The sequence below is a fragment of the Hyperolius riggenbachi genome, chromosome 8 (assembly GCF_040937935.1).
Source record: "Hyperolius riggenbachi isolate aHypRig1 chromosome 8, aHypRig1.pri, whole genome shotgun sequence".
Lineage (NCBI taxonomy): Eukaryota > Metazoa > Chordata > Amphibia > Anura > Hyperoliidae > Hyperolius > Hyperolius riggenbachi.
The window spans coordinates 61540527-61561212 of NC_090653.1; the positions used below are offsets into that span (position 1 = coordinate 61540527).

The 20686-nt window shown below is 45.1% G+C and overlaps 1 protein-coding gene and 1 long non-coding RNA gene across 2 annotated transcripts in view; one reads left to right on the top strand and one right to left on the bottom strand.

Annotated features, from left to right (window-relative positions):
• Positions 1–10951, top strand: part of GMFG (glia maturation factor gamma) — a 28818-nt gene extending 17867 nt beyond the window's left edge. Inside the window, exons 6-7 of the mRNA XM_068250475.1 lie at positions 5137–5210; positions 10287–10951. Coding sequence (XP_068106576.1) covers positions 5137–5210; positions 10287–10358 — 146 coding nt within the window. The 3' untranslated portion in view covers positions 10359–10951. The remainder of the gene's footprint in view (positions 1–5136; positions 5211–10286) is intronic.
• The window catches only part of LOC137528843 (uncharacterized), a 71292-nt gene continuing 57833 nt past the window's right edge, over positions 7228–20686 (bottom strand). Inside the window, exons 2-3 of the long non-coding RNA XR_011023482.1 lie at positions 10111–10448; positions 7228–7611 (exon numbers count right to left, since the gene is read on the bottom strand). This is a non-coding gene — a long non-coding RNA (uncharacterized lncRNA). The remainder of the gene's footprint in view (positions 7612–10110; positions 10449–20686) is intronic.

Here is a 20686-nt window from a genome sequence, read left to right on the forward strand (position 1 = left end):
ATTGCCTTTTTCTGTCTCTCTGTCTCAATTGTCTTGTCGCCAGCGGCGGCCGACAGGAAATCGTTCTGTCTGTCTGGGAGTGTAGGCTAGAGCTGCGGTTGCTTTTGGCTGCTCCATCTGTCTGGATTGCATTACCCCTAGTGGTAGTGGCTTCCTTCTGTATTCTGCCTTAGGGGTGCTAACCAGAGCAGCAGTTGCTACTGGTAGCCCCATCTGTTTGTCTGTCTGGATCGCATCCGCTCTAGCGGTAGCAGCGGTGGTTCCTTCTGTATCCTGCCTTAGGGGTGCTGGCCAGAGCAGCGGTTGCTACTGGTAGTCCCATCTGTCTGCCTTGTCTGGTACAAACGCTTGCTGTAGGCTCGGTGAGGTAACCGTTTAGCAAGCGTTCACGTTCTCTATTTCATGTTTGTGTTTCATTGGTTAGTTAGGGTGGCACGCTTATCACTGGGTGTCTAATGCGCGGTGATCGTGTCTTAAACGCGTTCGCTGTTGCGAATGAGTGCGGTGTTCGCGTTTAGCTAGCGTTTGTTATTTTCCTTGTTGTTCTGATCGTTGTTTTGTGCTATGTCTTTCTTGTTGCATTTGTGCTCTGTCTGATTCAGTCTTGTGTCACTATTGGCAGTCGCTACACTTGCGATTGCGTTCCCACTTTGTTTCCGTTGTTGTGGGTTCACCGTCGCTGGGTGGCGACTAGATTGGTGGACACACATACATTCTGTCTCTGTGCTCTTTCTCTACACTTGTGCTCAGTCTAGTTCGGTTTTTTGTCCCTATTTGCAATCGCTACATTTGCGATTGCGTTCATACTTTGTTTCTGCTGTTGTGTGTTCACCGTCGCTGGGTGGCGACTAGATTGGTGGACACACATTCATTCTGTCCTCTCTTTCCTTTAGGGCTATCCAGTCCTGCATTGCTTCGACTTGTGCAATTCCCATCTGGCATCTGTGGCCGTGCAGAGGCTGTGTGCATCTGCACTCCACAGCTCCATCTGCCGGTGGGAATCTCCCTCTACAGGTGCATAGCACCATAGCTGGGTTCTCTCTTATTACATGCTTGTGGAGGATTTCCGTAGTGTCGGCGCGCGTCCTGTGTGCTGACCACGGAAATAATTCCACAATCGTTACAGGTCCTAATTTGTGGAATCTCAGTGATGTGAGTGAGTGGGGGCATTACATATCCTCTGTAATGTTTCTGTTATGCTAGGTACACACAATGCAATGCAAATTTACTGTCAGATCGATTATTTCCAACATGTCCAATCTGATTTCTGAGCGATTTTTCGTTCACTTCTATAAAAAATCTTTTGAAAAACCGATCGAAAATCAGATTAGACTTGTTGGAAATAATCGAACTGGCAGTAATGGAGTGTACACACTTGAAAGATAAATTAAAGATCTTAGACCGATTTTACCCCCTTCCATGTAGTATGAGAGCCATACTCTACACAGTCTATTCTATGGAGCTGAACTCCCCATCAGATAAAAATCTTTGCAAGATGCTGCACACAAAGATGCTGCACACATTGAACAGATCAGTATCTGCAAAAGGTCTGCTCCTCAAAAGATCCATCCTTGCAAAATGCATTCATAGTCTATGATATCTGCAGATCCTCAGACACAGCTTGTTTAACAGACATTCATCTGCAGATCAGATCCACCAGGATGGATTTTCAGATCTGCAGATGAAGGTCTGTTAAACAAGGTGTGTATGAAGATCTGCAGATATCATAGACTATGAATGCATTTTGCAGGGATGGATCTTTTGCAGATACTGATCTTTTGAATGTGTACAGCGTCTTTGTAAGCAGCATCTTGCAAAGATTTTATCTGATGGGGAGTTCAGCTCCACAGAATACTGTGAAGAATATGGCTCTCATACTACATGGAAGGTGGTAAAATTGGTCTGATATCTTTCATTTATCTTTCAAGTGTGTATGTACTGTAGCATTAATCTGTCAGAAAATTGCATTGTGTGTAGCAAGCATTAGGCTACATACACACTTGAGATAAAAGTCTTTGGAAAAGGCAAGATCACAGACCAATTTTACCCCCTTCCATGTAGTATATGAGCCATACTCTACACAGTCTATTCTATGGAGCTGAACTCCCCATCAGATAAAAATCTTTGCAAGATGCTGCACACAAAGATGCTGTACACATTCAACAGATCAGTATCTGCAAAAGATCTGTTCATGCCAAAGATCCGCTCCTGCAAAATGCATTCATAGTCTATGAGATCTGCAGATCATCATACACACCTTGTTTAACTGACATCCATCTGCAGATCATCATACACACCTTGTTTAACTGACATCCATCTGCGGATCAGACAGTCATCTGCAGATCTGAAAATCCATCCTGGTGGACCTGATCTGCAGATGAATGTCTGTTAAACAAGGTGTGTATGATGATCTGCAGATCTCATGGACTATGAATGCATTTTTCAGGAATAGATCTTTGGCAGGAACAGATCTTTTGCAGATACTGATCTTTTGAATGTCTACAGCATCTTTGTGTCCAGCATCTTGCAAAGATTTCTGTCTGATGGGGAGTTCAGCTCCATAGAATAGACTGTGTAGATACGGCTCTCATACTACATGAAAGGGAGTTAAATTGGTATGTGATCTTTCATTTTCCAAAGACTATTTTCTGATGTGTGTATGAGCCTTTAGGCTCTTATTCAGTCAGATTACGGAATAGCCCCCAAGAAATCATAAGGCAGCCTTAAAGGATACCTGAAGTGACATGTGACATGATGAGATAGACATTTGTTTGTACAGAGCCTAGCACACAAATAACTATGCTGTGTTTCTTTTTTTCTTTCTCTGCCTGAAAGAGGTAAATATCAGGTATGTAAGTGGCTGACTCAGTTCTGACTCAGACAGGAAGTGACTACAGCGTTACCCTCACTGATAAGAAATTCCCATTGTTTACCTCTTTCTTGCTCTCAGAAGCCATTTTCTGCTAGAAAATTGTTTTATAGTTGGAATTTCTTATCAGTGAGGGTCACACTGTAGTCACTTCTTGTCTGAGTCAGGACTGAGTCAGCCACTTACATACCTGATATTTAACTCTTTCTTTCAGAGAAATAAAAAAAGAACACAGCATACTTATTTGTGTGCTAGGCACTGTACATACACATGTCTATCTCATCATGTCACATGTCACTTCGGGTATCCTTTAACTGGACATCTTTTTATGGTTTAAGGCGTCAACTAACAATACAATTGTCACGATTGTGGAACTTTCCCCGTGATCAGCGCACAACGCGTGCGCTGACACGGCGGAGATCCTCCACAAGCGTATAATTTGCAGGAACCCAGCAAAAGGTGCTACGCACCTGTAGAGGGAAATTCCTGTCGGCAGATGGCGCTGGGGAGTGCAGAGGAACCAATCCTCTGTACCTCCACAAGTGCCAGACAGGAATTGTACGAAGCGCAGAATGCAATCGCAAGAGAGGCGATAGTGAATGAGATTGAGCAAAAGGGATAGGTTGTATGTGTGTGCGCCAATCCAGTCGCCACTCCGCAACTGCGCACACACACAACAGCAGATACGAAATAGGAACGCGATCGCGAGAGGTGCGATCGCGAGACGTGACACAAGGCAGAACAGAATAGAATACAAGGGTAGCAAAGGCACAGCAAATACAATAAGGAGATACGGAAAACAACAACCGCTAGCTAACCGCAAACACCGCACTCATTCGCAACAGTGCACGCGGTTATGCGCGATCTCCACGTGATAAGCACAATAGAGACAAGCACGCCTAACTAACCATAAACAGACAAACATGAAACAGGGGACGCGAGCGCTTGCTTAACGGTTACCTCACCGAGCCTGTAGCAAGCGCAGCGGACAAGACAGACACACGAAAAACAAGAACTAGGCAGGAAGGATCCACCGCTCTTCCGCCAGAGCAAGTGTGATCCAAGCAGGAACATAGATCAGAAAGATCCACAGCCGCTAACGCTAGCGGCTAGTGCGATCTCAGCAAGACAGAACGATTCGCTATCAACCGCCGTTGGTGACAGCGCAATCGCGACCGACAAGACAGAACAGAAGGATCCCCAGCGCTCGCACAAAGTAGCTAGCGCGATCCCAGGAAACAGAACAGAAGGATCCCCAGCGCTAGCACAAAGTAGCTAGCGCGATCCCAGGAAACAGAACAGAAGAGATAGCTGGTATCAACCGCTGCACCAGCTATACTCCAAGAACATAGATCAGAACCATTTCCTGTCAACCACCATAGGGACAGGACAATGGCAAACAGGCAAGACAAGACAGAACAGGCAATACAGATAATACAACCTGACTGGGCTAGAAGGGGAGCCAAAAGCAACCCCCAGGAATTAACTATACTAGATAGCAATGGCTGACACTCCAGCAGTGTCCATCAGGAACTGAGCAAGGAAGGGAAATGACCAGCAAAGCATTCTGGGAAACATAAAGCTCTTATAGTGCCAGTCATCAAAGAAGGCAGGTAGAGGATTTGCATAACGAATGTATGCAAATTCCCCAGCAAGAGAACAGAACAGAAACTTGCAATGAAAAGACAGGTCTCTGTTCCAGAGACCTGCAGCCCACAGACTAGAGGAATGGACAAACAGCTGTCTGCCTGTGCAGCCAGCTGAGCGGATCATCACAACAATTTGACAAATGATCATTTACGAATGGTTCTTTGTCTGAACGATCGTTTGGGATCATTAATGAACCAAACCCTCCTAACCAATCTAATCAGATTGACGGAATCGATTCGAAATTTCGATCAATTTAATTAATCTGATCGTATTGTTTTAGAGATTATCGGTCACAAATGATCATTTCCGATTGTTCATACGAAGAATCGTAATGATCATTTGTCAAATTGTATCGTAGTATATAGTATAAGGTATAGTGGCCACTTTTGGGGATATCTCATCACTATTGCTGAGTGAGCAACACCTTTAGTTGTAGAATTGTGGAAGTTGCTCAGTAAGGGATAAAAAAATCTACAACATAAAGAGGTGTCCAGTTATATTTTTTCTCTTTACCAAAGTTCCAGTTTCAGATGTGATGTAAGCAGCAGATGTTTTATCATCTACATTAGTTGTGTTTAATTCCTATCCATTCTGTTCCATGTTTTCCTTGTGAACAGGTTGTAAACCAGAGCAACAGATGATGTATGCTGGAAGTAAGAACAGACTGGTACAAATTGCTGAGCTTACTAAGGTACATGTGTAAGACAGATTGTCTATGGATTACTGTATATTGTTTAACCTTTTCAAAGGAATTCTGTTGCAGAACAGAGAATGCATCAGCCCAGGTATCTCCACAATCTCAGGCCAGCACTGAACACGGGTCTCAACAATCTCAGGCTTACACTGAACCGGGATCTTCGCCATCTCAGGCTTACACTGAACAGGAGTCTCCACCATCTCAGGCCTACACTGAACATGGGTATCCACAATCTCAGGCCTACACTGAACAGGGGTCTCCACCATCTCATGCCTGTACTGAACAGGAGTATCCACAATCTGAGGCCTACACTGAACAGAGGCCTCCTCCATCTCAGGCCTACACTGAACACAGGTATCCACAATCTCAGGCCTACACTGAACACTGGTATCCACAGTCTCAGGCCTACACTGACCAGGGGTCTCCACCATCTCAGGCCTACACTGAACAGGGGTCTCCACCATCTCAGGCCTACACTGAACAAGGGTTTCCACCATCTCAGGCCTACACTGAACAGGAGTATACACAACCTCAGGCCTACACTGAACACGGGTATCCACTATCTCAGGCCTACACTGAACACGGATATCCACAATCTCAATCCCTTGACCCTCAGAATACTTGAGCAATAGCAACTTTCACATGGATAATCATAGATATGGCAACGTTCATTTAGCCATTCACACACAACTAACGGCGCAGAGATAATAATCCCCCCCCCCCCCAAGAATGCACTGGGGATGAGTTTGTAGGAAGCCCCTGTTGGCCAGCATACCTCCCAAACGCATGTTAAGGTGGCCATACACTGGTTGATTTGCCATCAGATCGACCAACAGATAGATCCCTCTCTGATCAAATCTGACCAGAGAGGGATCGTATGGCTGCCTGTACTGCAAACAGATTGTGAATCGATTTCGCTATGGAACCGATTCACAATCTGTGGAGCTGCCGCTGCCCCCCGCATACATTACCTAATCCGGTCGGTGCGAGTCCCCTGGTCTCTGCTGTCTCTTCTCCGCTCTGGGCTCCAGGGCTACAGCTTCACTTTACTTCCTGCCAGGGAAGTTTAAACAGTAGAGGGCGCTCTCTGTCGGGATAGGAAGAAATAAAGCCAGTCGGAGCCCAGTGCGGAAAAGGGACAGCGGAGACCAGGGGACTCGCGCAGACGGAACAGGTAATGTATTGCCGCTAGCGTCGGACATTCGAACGCCGCTATCGACGTACTCCTGACTTACTATTACTTGTTTACCAGATAAAAATAAAGAATTGATTTATGATTTTATGCCCGACAGTTCCACTTTAAACTAATTAAAATATGTGTTGTATATTATGTACATGATGACAACTTTGTATCTCTGAAACCTTGTAACTCAAGTCATTTATTAGTAGGGGACTGTCTGTATATACAATTTAATACAAACGTTAATGTAGCTGTACTGTGTCACTAGTCTCTCTCCTCTCCTCCTGTCTGTGTCTCTCCTCTTGTATCTCTGCTCTCATCTCTCCAGCACGCAGGCCCCACTCTAGGGGGAGAGAGGAAGCAGCTACAAGCTGCTATTTATATTTCCTTTTGGCGATGCTTGCTGTGATTGGCTGTCACAGTAAGCACATGACCAGGGAGTGCTCTGATTGGTCTCTGGCTGTGCTGTCTAGCGACAGCCTGATCACAGCGGTGGAGGTGAAGAGGCTGGGGAGCAGACATCAAAAGCGATGCACATTTATGTTATGTCAGACATATGGTTTCCCAGAGCTTGTAAATACACAACGGGCAGAAAGTGAAACAATTAACGTCAGCGGAGACAGCTAAGAACCAAAGTGACAGATTGCGTTTGAAGAGGACCTGTCATTTATTAACCAGTTCAAATACAACCTTTAAAAATCCCTAGTTTATTTTTTGTTTGTTTTTATTAATATCAAAATAAAAGTGAACAACAATCCTGTAACATAAAAGCCCTAGTTAAGCTTCCAAGTTAATTTCAAGCAATTCACAAGATTTATTTATTTATTTATTTATTTTTACAAAATTGTCTTTACAGCAATTATGTAGGTAGTTTTGTAGTGAAAATAGAATTTACCTTGATTTCCCTCTCTTAAGGTGGAACTACAGTTTGGCATAACATACAATAAAACTGGGTATACACGCATCATTTTTTATCTGATTGATCTGTTGCCTCGAAATATCTTTTAAAGACCGTGCATCCTGCAAAATAATTCCCAACTCCTCCCGCTAGTATAGGATTTCCTTGAGATCCAAAAATTATTTGAAGGGTTCCACCAGGGTAAACAGGTTGAGACAGGCTGCTGTAGGCTACTGCCTCTGGTCTTGTGATCAAATTTTTCAAGATGAGATAGTTTTCTGCAGACGCCTCATTTCATACAAAAAGTTAAAGTACACCTAAAGAAAGGAAAGAAAAAAGTTAGATACCTTAACCTCAGTTGTGTGAAGCCTCTAGATCAGGGGTGCCCATAAGGTAGATCGCGATCTACCGGTAGATCGCAAAGGACTTCATGGTAGATCCTGACCCACTACAGTTTCCATTCTGTATATATGTTACAGCCCGAACCCGAAGTCTGGCCACTTCGGGTTCAGGCCGGTCAAAACGCGAAGTGGTCGTGCACCTGCGGCCAATGTTATAAATTTATTAGTTGGCCGTCTCGCATAAATGAATCCCGGCGGCATAATTGGAATGAATTCCCCGGTGGCAATGTAACAGATAAAGCCGCCCCTCTTCGGCTGCTCCCCCTGCTCCGCTCCTATGCAGCTGTGGCAGCTGGGGGACCACGCGTGTCCCCCAGAGTCGTTTGAAGCGGCAGGGAATCCTGCCATTCGTTACTTCAGAGTGGGTGCTGGTAGAAGCAATGTCTGCAGCCTTCCCGCTCTACTTTCTTACTGCTACGAACGACACTGGGGGACACTTGTGGTCCCGGGCTGCCACAGCCGCATAGGAGAGGAGGGGGCGGGGGGAGGCAGAGTCGAAGAGGCGGCTTCATCTGTTACATTGCCACCAGGGAATTAATTACATTTATGCCGCCGGGATTCATTCATGTGAGATGGCCAACTAATTCATTTCTAACATTGGCTGCGGGGCACGGCCAATTCGCGTTTTGACCGGCCAGAATCCGGAGTGGCCAGACTTCGCATATACAGATATGCTCCTTATATTGTACATGGGTAGATCATTTTGAATTTTTTTAAAGTAGCTCACAAACCAAAAAAGTGTGGGCACCTCTGCTCTAGATCACAGGTGCTGAACTTCAGTCCTCCAGGGCCACACCCATGCCAGTGTTCAGGATGGACTGAGAAATGGAGAAATGTTTTCTACCTAATGAACATCTTTCCTGATTAAGTTCCATCAGTTAATTTGAGCTGTGCCCAAAATGTGTGAGGGCATCGGCCCTTGAGGACTGGAGTTTGAAATACCTGCTTTAGATGGTCCAGAAGCTCCCCAGATCCTCTTACAGTCTGGCCCAGTGCACACCAAAAAACCTCTAGCAGATCCGCAAAACACTAGAGGTTTTTGAAGCAGATTTCAGAGCGATTCTAGGCATGTTTAGAAAAGGTTTTCTAAACATGCCTAGTGTTTTTGGGAGCATTTTTGTGTAGCGGATTTCATTTATAGTGTTACAGTAAAGCTGTTACTGAACAGCTTCTGTATCAAAAACACCTGGAAAACCGCTCTGATCTAGCGTTTTTCAGAGCGGTTTTCCACTTTCCTATGTTGTAACAGTGAGGCAGAAACGCCTCAGAAATCTCAAAAATGCTGCAGCCCGGGAGTTTGCGTTTCTGGAAAAAAACAAGCCGCTCTGGTGTGCACCATCCCATTCACTTTCATTAGCCAAGCGTTTTTTCCCCTGCAAGCGTTTTAAAAAATGCTCCAGAACCGCTCCGGTGTGCACCAGCCCTCTATCAGTCAAAAAGGTATCTTCTGGCCATGCTCCTATTTGTGGGAGAATGCACCCGTACTGAGCATGCGCAAGCAAGGTCCGTGCATACCGTATTTTTCAGACTATAAGACGCTCCTGACCATAAGACACACCTAGGTTTAGAGGACAAAAAACAGAGGAAAAAAATATATACTAAACCTGGTGCATCCATGGTCAAAGGGCATCTTGTGGATTATGCCCCCTTTGTACCTCATGCCCCCTTGTACCTCTTGTGTTTCCCTGTGTCCTCTTCTGCCCCCCTTATGTCCTCCTGTGTCCCCATGTTTCCACCTCTGTCCTCCTTGTGTCCTCCTCTATGCCCCTTTGTGTTCCTATGTCCTCAATTTGTCCCCATATGTTCTCCTCTGCATGGGCACAGTACAGGGAGTCCCTGACACTGCGACAGTTCGAAGGTTCGTATTGGCAGGCGTTCAAAAGTCAGGAACTCCCTGCATTTGGACTATAAGACGCAGTGACTTTTTTCCCCCACTTTTGTGGGAGAAAAAGTGAGTCTCATAGTAAACAAAAATCAGTACCCAGTATAAAAAGGCCACTAATGTGCTTTGTTGTACTGCACATGCGCGGACCTTACTAGTGTATGCCTAGTTTGGATGTTCATGTCCATGGCCAGGAAAAGATAAAGAGGGACTCTGCACTGGAACGGTGGGCTCTATGAAGATCCGGGAAGCCTCTGGACTGAGATAGGTATCTAAAGTTTGTTTTTTACTCACTTCAGGTGTAATTTATCAGTGAGCACTCTGATTTCGAAGTGTTTAGATGGTATAGTTGTTTAGAAGGCATGGATATAAGACAGGAAGTCTAAAAGCAAACCAACAAAAAAGCACTTCAAGACCACTACAATATCAGCTTTCTGAAATACTCCAAAACACAGGGGGACACCTCCCATCTCCCGTACAGAGTATTGTGTTATCAGAGATCCCAGATGTTCCCTACAGCTCTGAGAAATAACCTTGGAGTATGAAGATCCTTTATCAATGGGCTGCCACTTTCAGGGGGAAAAGCAATTCTCTGTGTTGTCGGCAGCAGCCAATGAGCCTCTTCATTCCATGTTTCCATAGCAACGCGATTCTTCTTCTGGCTGTTTGGTAAATAAAATGTTCTGTTTGCTTTTGTGACTATTGGCAGGTGTTTGAGATCAGAAACACCAGCGACCTTACAGAAGAATGGCTGAAGGAACGCCTGGCCTTCTTTCGCTGAAGCGGTCCTGCCTTCCGACACGTGGATGGGATGTTAGAGAGAAGCTTCCATCCATCTGACCCATTATCTGGCTCGCGGTGTAAATATCTGCTGTAATTGAGAGAATTTCTTTTAATGTATGGATTATAGGATTAAAGTTTTTTACTTCTGAAAATAATTTGAAAAGTATTTAAAGTTACTTTTTAAAGTGGACCTGAACTCTTGCACAGGACAGAAGGGAAGCATAGAGAAATGCACCCTGTGTGTATTTAGAGCAAGGTTGTCAAACTCAATCATGTAAGGGGCCAAAATCTAAAAGAGAATCTAAGTTGCGGGATAATTTTCTCAATCAAAGCCTCAGTCTCAAACTAAGTGGCAGGGCAGCCATCAGGGGGGGACAACTTACACTGCAGTGAGGGGCCCAGGGCTTCTGGGGGCCCTGCCCCCCCCCCCCCCCCCCCCGAGGTGCTGGAAGGACCGCAGGTACTGGCTGAGGGCCTGTGGCTAACTGAGGGCCTGTGTTGGAGCCATGCACATTTTTCGCCGCAGAGCACTTCGCACACAGATACAGGGGTGGGGTTGCTAGTGGGCGGGCACAGCAACCAGTGGGTGGACCCAGGGTGGGGGGGGGCCCAGGCCTGATAATGTGTGAGGGGCCCCAAAATTTCTGATGGCGGCCCTGCTAAGTGGAGTAACTATAGCGAACATGGGAGACAGCTCTTCCCCTTGCTGCACCACAGCTCAAATTGACAATGTTTCAGTCAGAAGCACTGTCACCGGTGTGCTCCTCTGGATGGGAAGGCAGTGTACTGTTGATCTTTTACTGCTTACAATGATGCACATTTGACGCTCTCAGGGGCCACATAAAATGGCGAGGAGGGCCGCATTTGGCCCGCGGGCCTTGTGTTTGAGACTTGTGATTTAGAGAGTTTAGCCGGTGTAATTCCCCCTCATCTGTGACTATTCACAGGTTGTAATTTGATCTCTTTGCAGTGTCAGCTGGCTGCCATGGAAGAGCAGTTAATTTATAAACACAGGATGTTAACAATATGTCTGCTACCATGAAAGCAGGAAGTAGACACCCTGAAGATTTATGGCAAGATTTGTATAAGCTGTAACAAAAATGTTTTTCTATAAAGGTTATTATGTTGTTGCTCATCTTTTAGAGCAGAGAGGAAGTTCTGAGTTCAGGTCCGCTTTAAAAATCCCACATGGATCCCTTATTCAGCCTGAAGAGACACCTAGAGAGGTGTTTACATGATGGTGCCTCACTGTGGACACTGCTGTGTTATTTCCATTGCATTTGCAGCATGAGTGAGAGATTTGCACAGAAGGAGAAAAGAAATCCCTGCTATAAAGATTGCTGCACCACCATTAATCATACAAAAGATTTTATTGAATGCTTGAAACATTAAAGAGACTCTGTAAGATCAAAAAGTTCCCCTGGGGGTACTCACCTCGGGAGGGGAAGCCTCCGGATCCTAATGAGGCTTCCCACGCTGTCCTCTGTCCCACGGGGGTCTCGCTGCAGCCCTCCGAACAGCCGCCCGACAGACCCGACAGCCTGTTCAATATTTACCTTTCCAGGCTTCAGCTGTTGCGGCTTTCAGCTCCGAAGTAGGCCGAAATACCCGATCTCAGTCGGGTCCGCTCTACTGCGCAGGCGCCGGAGACTTGCGCCTGCGCAGTAGAGCAGACCCGACGGCGATCGGGTATTTCCGCCTACTTTGGAGCCGCCAGAGCGCCTGCGCAGGAGCCGGGAAGGTAAATATTTACATCCACGCTGTTCGGAGGGCTGCAGCGAGACCCCCGAGGGACAGAGGACGGCGTAGGAAGCCTCATTGGGACCCTGAGGCTTCCCCCTCTCGAGGTGAGTACCCCCAGGGGACTTTTTGACGTTACAGATTTTCTTAAAAAAACATTTAAAACCAAAGAGTCCACAACACAATCATGTGGAAATGATACATGTAAGAAAAGTCTCAAGTGCCTCACCTCCAAAATTAGATGAGCCCTACATGCTGCTATAACCGCCCATCTTGGTTCGTGTGAACCCAGAATGGACTAGTGGGACCCGGGTCCTGGTATTAACAATCATAAGGTGGCTGGCCATAAATGAGCAAAGTGCCAATAGGTCCATCAAGTGCAAAGAAATGAAATAGAATATGTGCTATCAAGGACAATATGCTCATGAGCAAGTCTGCCAAATATAAAGTGCATAAGTATCGACAAACGCTTGCCATGCCTCCCTCCGCCTTTATCACTTTGGCTGCCTGATTTCATTATCAGGAGACCCTGTCCATGGTTTATATACTGTATGTATTGCCACACTGATATTGCCTGCTTTATAGTAGTTTGTCCATACTTATGCACTTTATATTTGGCAGATACATGCACTTTATATTCTATTTCATTTCTTTGCACTTGATGGACCTATTGGCACTTTGCTCATTTATGGCCAGCCACCTTATGATTGGTAATACCAGGACCCGGGTCCCACTAGTCCATTCGGGGTTCACACGAACCAAGATGGGCGGTTATAGCAGCATTCAGGGCTCATGATCTAATTTTGGAGGTGAGGCACTTAAGACTTTTCTTACATGCATAATTTCTACATGATTGTGTTGTGGACTCTTTGGTTTTATATGTTTTCAATGTTTCAAGCATTCAATAAAATCTTTTGTATGATTATCGGTGGTGTAGCAATCTTTATACCAGGGATTTCTTTTCCCCTTCTGTGCAAATCATTGCTTCTCTATTGAAATGAGTGAGAGATTTATGAAGGCATCTCCAGAGATCCTCAAGCATTTCCAGCACGGATATCATAAGCGCTCCAGCAAACCTGTCTGCTGTTAAGTGGTTAGGAATTGCCACCTCCTCCTGGGTTATCAGGGGCAAACACAGAATTTTTAGGGGGGGGGGGGGGGGATTCCTGAGGTCCAGAAGTACTTATGTCCCCGAATGCTTCCGAATACAGGTGGCTCCATACTGCCCATGCACAAAAGTGCGCTGGCGTATTACGGAGCTGCCTATCTTTGGAAGTACTCAAGGACACGAGTGTTTCTGAGGGCTTCTGGTAGCAGCAAATTTGAACGGGGTACAGCGCTGGAACAACTCCCCGAGAGAGGAACGGGATATAGACTTAGTTTGGACAATTCAGTGGAATATGCCACATAGTGTCAAATAGCGCAAGCGATACCCATATGATGCAGGGATATATGCATCTGCGGAAGATGGCGGCGCTATATAAATACTAAATAATAATATTTTGCCTCCCCAGGATTGCACTTTTATTTAGCTTTCCTGTATGACAAGAAGACACAGCCAGCTCTAGGGCAAGAGGGAAACAAAGGTGAATGAAGGAGGCTGGTGCACACCAAGGGCCTGATTCACAAAGCGGTGCTAACAGTTAGCACGCTGGTGAAATGCCCTTTATCACGCCTAAACTCTGTTTAGGCATAATAAGTTTGGTTTGATAAGTTTAGGCATGATAAGTTTAGGTGTGATAAGTTTTTAGGCATGATAAGTTTAAGCACCAACTGGGTTAGCACCGCAGTGCACAGCTGATCAAAAGTTTTGCGCTAGCAAAGTCTGGTGCACTTTGCATAGAGTTTAATGGCGCTGTTTTGCATGTGGGACTTTGCGCGCAATCTAAACTTATCTAAACTTATCATGCCTAAACTTATCATGCCTAAACTTATCATGCCTAAACTGAGTTTAGGCATGATAAAAATGGTTATCACGCCTAAAGTCTTTAACTGGGTTATCACCGCTTTGTGAATCGAGCCCCAAGAGTGCTTCTGAGCGTTTTTCAAATCAACAGTGATTTGAAAAGCGCTTGGCTAATGTTACCCTATGACAGTGTTTTCACAGCAGCTTTGTGACTTTTTCAAAATCGCACGCATACTGCATGTAGCATGTTTTTGAGCGATTCATTCAAAAATCGCTCTGAAAATCGCTTCACAAAATCACACTCACAAATTGCTAGTGATTGCTATTGTCATTTTGGCGTTGCACTAGCCCAGAGAGAGGAGTGGAGAAATTGAGAATAGCCTGAGATGGAGCAGAGAACTTATCTGTATTGCATTCCCACATCAGACAGGTTACTTGCCTGTAATCGGACTCCTGTCCCTGCCAGTCTCCCACACAAGTCAGAATGAAGCCCTCCTGGAGTCTAGGGACTGTCAAAAACTTTTCAACTTGTTTAACACCTTATCCACACATGCAGTCATTATAACAATGGGGAGAGACCAGACAGATGTTTGCCCACGGACCCTGAGTCCAGGCAAGCTCTGCATCATGCTGTGCATATTTACCAGCTTGACTGCCCTCTAATTGCATCATGTCTGACACTTCTGTGCTGTGGAGAGTCCAGGACTCCAAAATCAACATTCTCTCACTGCAGGCTGCATCTTCTTGTGGGGAGAAGCTCGGCTGCCTCTCTCATTCTATTAGCTGGAGGGAGGCACCAGAAGTAAGAAGGGAGGGAGAATGCTCAGTGCGGGGGGGGGGGGGTGTTCCAGACACCTGGAATAGCCCCCTCCATTCGCCAGTGGTTATATGAGATCAAAGTCGAATTTGCTGAGTGTTTGTGTGAATGCAGTTGCTTAAAGCATCTAGAGCATACATGTCAAACTCTGTATGCCAATTCTGGCCCTCAGAGCCGTTAAATTTGGACCCCCAAGTGGTTTCCCCACTTTGCATTATGATTGGCCCACTCTAGACCATCAGAGAAGCTATACTGGAGGTGAAGACCTATAACACCAGGAAAGCCATATGAGGGAGGTAGGAGGGAAGCACTAAACACCAGGGAATCAGAATATCTACGAGACGCTCCTGGATATTGGACGCGCCAGATTTAGTATATGTTTACTTTTCCCTGGTTCTTGCCCTCTAAACCTATGTATGCCTTATAGTCCGGATCGTCTTATATGTTAAAAAATGCAGTAAATTGAAAGGGCAAGGCCCTGCATTTGTAATGGGATTAAATGCAGTCTTACAAATATATGAAGAGAACCCCCCCCAACTTCTCCTCAACCCCGCTTAAATCTTAATCAACCTTATTGAAAACATTGAAAAGGTTAAATTATCAACGTAGGTATAATAACAATTTTCTAATTGCACATATGTCACATAATATAGCTGTGTAACGTTGAAAATGACACTTAGTCACCAACGTGCGAAATTACCCAGCATTCATACATATTCATGACAGTACTGCATATCTATACTGAGTACATATACATACATTGTAAGTAGACAGTTACCGATTGGGCTATAGGGCCCTTTTTCACTATAGCATTTGCGATTGTTGAATCGCAAAATCGCAAACCGCTAGTGATTTTCAAATCGCTACCGTTTGTTTTTCAACATAGGAATCGCGGTAGGTCATTTCCACCGCGATTCGTTTTCTACTTAATCGCGAACGCGCGGCGGAGCAATTATTGCCACGCAAACGTCGGGAAATCGACGCAAAATTTTGTACTTTTGCTGAATCGCAATCGCTAGCGTTCAGCGCGAACGCTAGCAATTGCTAGTGGAAAAGGGGCCTTACAGTCAGAATGCTACAAATCATAATGGGGGTAAAGTTAGGGGTAAGGCTGCCAAGATGAACCTGTTCCTGTGAGTCTGACTCTGGGGCTTATGAGCGCACACTAACAGCAGACACGTTTACTGGATCACTTATTGTATCCCCAATATGGATGGTCAGTGATCAGTGAATGCTTGTTACAAGACCAGCACTGTCAGTGATTTATTATTAGCTTCTTTATTTTCATCACAGGGAATCTGAAGTGAAAATAAACATATGATATAATGAATTGTATGTGTAGTACAGCTAAGAAATAGAACATTCGTAGCAAAGATATGAGTCTCATATTGTTTCCAGTACAAGAAAAGTTGAGAAACTTCACTTGTTATCTATGCAAAAGAGCTTCTCTGAGCTCTCAGACCGAGCTTGGTTGGCTACAGTGCTGTTTTCTGAAGCACTTATCTCAACCTGTCTATCACTGTTTCTAGTTTGTTTAAGATTTTACCGCCAGGAAGTTCAGGGTCATTAGCTCTGCTCTGATTCATCATTTAAAATACAGAGTGTAATTTGTAAACTGCAAATATTAGAGAATGTTGAAATGTAATAAAGAAAACTATATAACGGTTAATAAAAGTATGAGGCTCTTTTCTTTGCTACTAATGTTCTATTAATTATCCATACTACACATACAATTCATTATATCATATTTTTTTTCTCACTTCAGTGTCACTTTAATACTTTATCAGTGCCTCCAATGTAACACTTTCTATAGCATTTATGCGCTTTGAGTCCTATGGGAGAGAAGCGCTTTACAAATGTTATTGTATTGTATTGTTATTATTGTATCTGCCACAGAATAGGGCGTAAACACACTGTGCATAACACCGAATATAAATTCTTACACTCAACCTCTTGTCTGATGTCTTCTTGCCACAGAGTATATTCTGATTGTTTCTCCACTTAATCACCTCCTCCATTTAAGCATTTGACATATCTTTTTCTTAGTAGCATCACACTCCTTACCTATGAGATGAGGCTTCATGTTAATGCTGCTGAACAAACAGTTACCAGCATTCTGCAGTCACATGACAAGTGGTGCAGGGTTAGGAGAGGTTATCTGACAGATTCAAGTTACATTACACAGAAAGAGTACCGTATGTGGCTGATAACAGCAAATTGGCTATTACTTTCTAGATCTAGACAATATATACTGTATACTGTATATAGATACCCAAAACCACAATACTATGTGTCAGGATATACACAGTGTGATGGCATACAGAACATGGAAGCCATCTTGTGTGGGAATCGATTTTGACTGTGCGGTCTGTATGAAATGTATAAATGTGATACATTGTATGTAATTTTCACTGGAGAGCGCTGGACATTCGTCCGCTATGTTGAAGGGCTTACGTCTACCTCCCCCTGTGAAGTTTGCATAAAGGGTTATTTGAATATAACACCTTATTGTCAATGCAATCACCTTATTGTCACCTGTAAACACCTAGGGCTTGATTCACATAGCGGTGCTAACTGTTAGCACGCCTGTGAAAACCCCCTTAACACATCCAAACGAGCTTTTCGCACTAAAAACTTTAGGCGCGCAAAACTTTATACGCGTAAAACTTTACACGCGCACTGCACAGAGTGCAGGGCGCTCCGCGCGAAGTGCCCATTAAAACCTATGGGACTTAGCACGCGCATAGGACTTTGCGCGCTGTACTTAGCGCGCGATCTGATTGAGAAAGCCAGTGCTAACCTACTTAGTACCCTGGTTAGCGTGCCTAAAGACTTTAGACGTGCTAAGTAGGTTAGCACCGCGTAGTGAATCAAGCCCTTAGACTGTTTTGTTGGCTCAGAGATTACAGAGAGAGGATGCAGGAAACTGTGCTATTTTCATGTAAAAGCAAGCTTGAATGTACCAGAGATCTCTGCACCGAGAATATTAAGCCGCATCTACACACGTAGATGCGGCCGCGATGCCCCTTATCAATCAGCGGCTCGATTGATAAGATCCAACAGGACGGATCTTGCTTCCGCCGATTCCCTGCTCGCTCCCCGCGAGGGGACAATGGCAGGGAATCGAGCGGAAGATAAGCGGCGCCGGCGGGGACGAGCGGGGAATCGTATGCGGCGCACGCACGGCGAGTGGGGACGCGCTAATCAAGCCGCCGGATCGCAGCCTCATCTACGCGTGTAGATGAGGCTTTAAAGAATAGTAGGAAATTAGATTATTTTTGGATTAGCAGTTTGGGTATGTTAGGGTTAAATTCCCTACTTTAAAAACCAGCTCTCAGTGTCTTTTGCTGAAGGTAGCTCTTGAGCTAGAGGACTCCCTGATTTCTGATCAGAACCTGTGTCCTTCCACAACAAAGGATCTTTATACTGGTAAAGTTCAATTTCTGTTGTATTCCCTTTTTATTTTGATAAACAAATTGTCTTGTGTGTACCTTTGTACTTTTTACTTTGTTTTTTGTAAATACCTCTGTATATATTTCCTTCTCCACTGATCCACCTTTTTGGAATCTTAAATCTTTATTAATAAGCTCGTCTTCTGAGTACTAAGCAAAGCCTTACAATTCCTAGAGAAAGACTGCAATGTAATTGTGTTACAAGTTCAGTGCCTGATTGTATGCTTGGATTGCTCATTGCTACTGTGTGAGATTGCAATGTGTGGGGTGGCGCTCTCTTACTTTGGCCTAAAGCCCGTGGCTTACCCAAAATACTTAAAGCCATTCTGAATCATATAATCATTTTTTTTTAAAATGACATTTCCGGTTTTAAAAATGTATTTTCTTTTACCTCTCAGCAATTTCGCTGCACCACCGCCCCCGGTTCGTCCAATATAGCCTAAAATCCTTTCGGTTACAATCCAAGATGGCTGCCGACCTTTGCTTCATCTTCCGGGTCGGCAGCCTCTTCCTTCCTAATATCTCCAAGTCTCAAGCGCCGATAAAATAGCGCGAGGCAATGGAGAGTATCTTGTGTGCGGCCGTGAGACAGTGTGCACGCGCTCACGTTTATCTAAGCGCACGCGCAGTACTTCGTCACTGCAGTGTACGCACGAACACCTGCCCCCCAGCGCTGCGCGCTCTTGTAATGACAGCAAGGGAGCCGCGCATCAGCGGGAGCGCGACTGACAGGGCGGAGCAAAGGGGCGGAGATGACGGAGGAGTGATAGAGCAGGGAAAAGAAGCTCTGCCTCCTCTCTCCAGCCCTTGTATTTGACCAAACTGGTCAAAAAATATAAACGCTGTTTTTGGGGGCCAGACTGCATCAAATCTAACGAAATGGGGACAGATCAATAAAGGACAATGAGGTTAGTGGTCCCATATACAAAAATTAAATAACATATATAATATGGTACACATTCACTTTAAAGCCAATGGGTACCGGATTAAAAAAGAAAAAGTCGGATACTCACCTAAGGAGAGGGAAGGCTCGGTCCTAATGAGCCTTCCCTCTCCTCTCCCGGTGCCCTCGGTGCTGCGCTGGCTCCCCCGTTCACGTCCGCCGCCGCAGGGACTTCGGAGGTCTTCGGGAGCACTTGGGCTTCCGAAGACGGGCCGCTCCATACAACGTACGCGCGAGTGCGTCACAGAGGGCGCTCGCGCATGCGTAGTATGGAGCGGCCGCGTCATCGGGAGCCCGAGTGCTCCCGAAGGCTTCCAAAAGCTCCCGAAGGCATGCGGAAGTGGCAGTATTTGACCGAACTGGTCGAATACTGCCACGGGGGATCCTGCGCGGGACCGGGCTCATTAGGACCGAGCCTTTCCTCTCCTGGCTTTTTCTTTTTTGGGCTATAGGGCCCTTTTTCACTATAGCGTTTGCGATTGCTGAATCGCAAAATCGCAAACCGCTAGTGATTTTCAAATCGCTACGGTTTGTTTTTTAACATAGGAATCGCGGTAGGTCATTTCCACTACCGCGATTCGCTTTTTACTTAATCGCGAACGCTTTTTCTTTTTTAATCCGGTAAACATTCACTTTAAGTGCCAACCTGAGTGTGAGCAGCTCAACAGCAGGGTATGAGGCACTCGTAGTGTCTAGCAGTAGCGTCGCGGGCGACTGCTAGTGGTGGCTGAGTCATGGTGCAGAGTGTTGTTGAGGGGTGGTAGCTTTGTGTTAGCTTGGATAAGGCTGCTCCCCCTCTCGATCTAGTCGAAAACCCCCATCAGGAACTGTCTCTACAGGCTTGCCGGGGGCCGGTTCCTGACACTATGGTTTTGCTGAAGGGTGGTGGATGGGAAGATGACATTTCTTTGTCTAGGGTGCTGCCTGGTTTTAATCATCTGGCTCTGCCTTGTAGAGGTAGACACAAATTACAGGACTACTTTTTTGGGGTAAAACAAATGACATTTAGGTCCCTAACAATTCAGGAAACTATACATTCACTTTCATATAAAAAGCAGAGCTTGTATACTTTGTGGCTCACATCTTTGCTTTTGTTATCGCTTTAACTTGAGATTGCAAATTACTTTTTTTTGTTGTTGTCTAGTAATAGAGTGCAGAGAGAACATATTGTTCGCTGCTCATAAAAAATGGATTGAGTTTCTAGGCTTTCTCTAGCTCTATAATACTATAATGTAAGGCTGTCAGTAGCTAGTGATGCCATATGAATAAATGCAGTCCTGTAAGAACATTTACACCACAATGCTAATGATGATGCCTACCAATTCTAACAGCTCAGAGCACAATAACCTGCATTGTCCCCTACCAGCCAATCAGAGATCAGCTGTCATCACACTGGCCACATATAGGCAAATCTCCCACTCAGGGCAACGGGTGGTGAACATAGATCTACCTCTACATCCAAGTATAT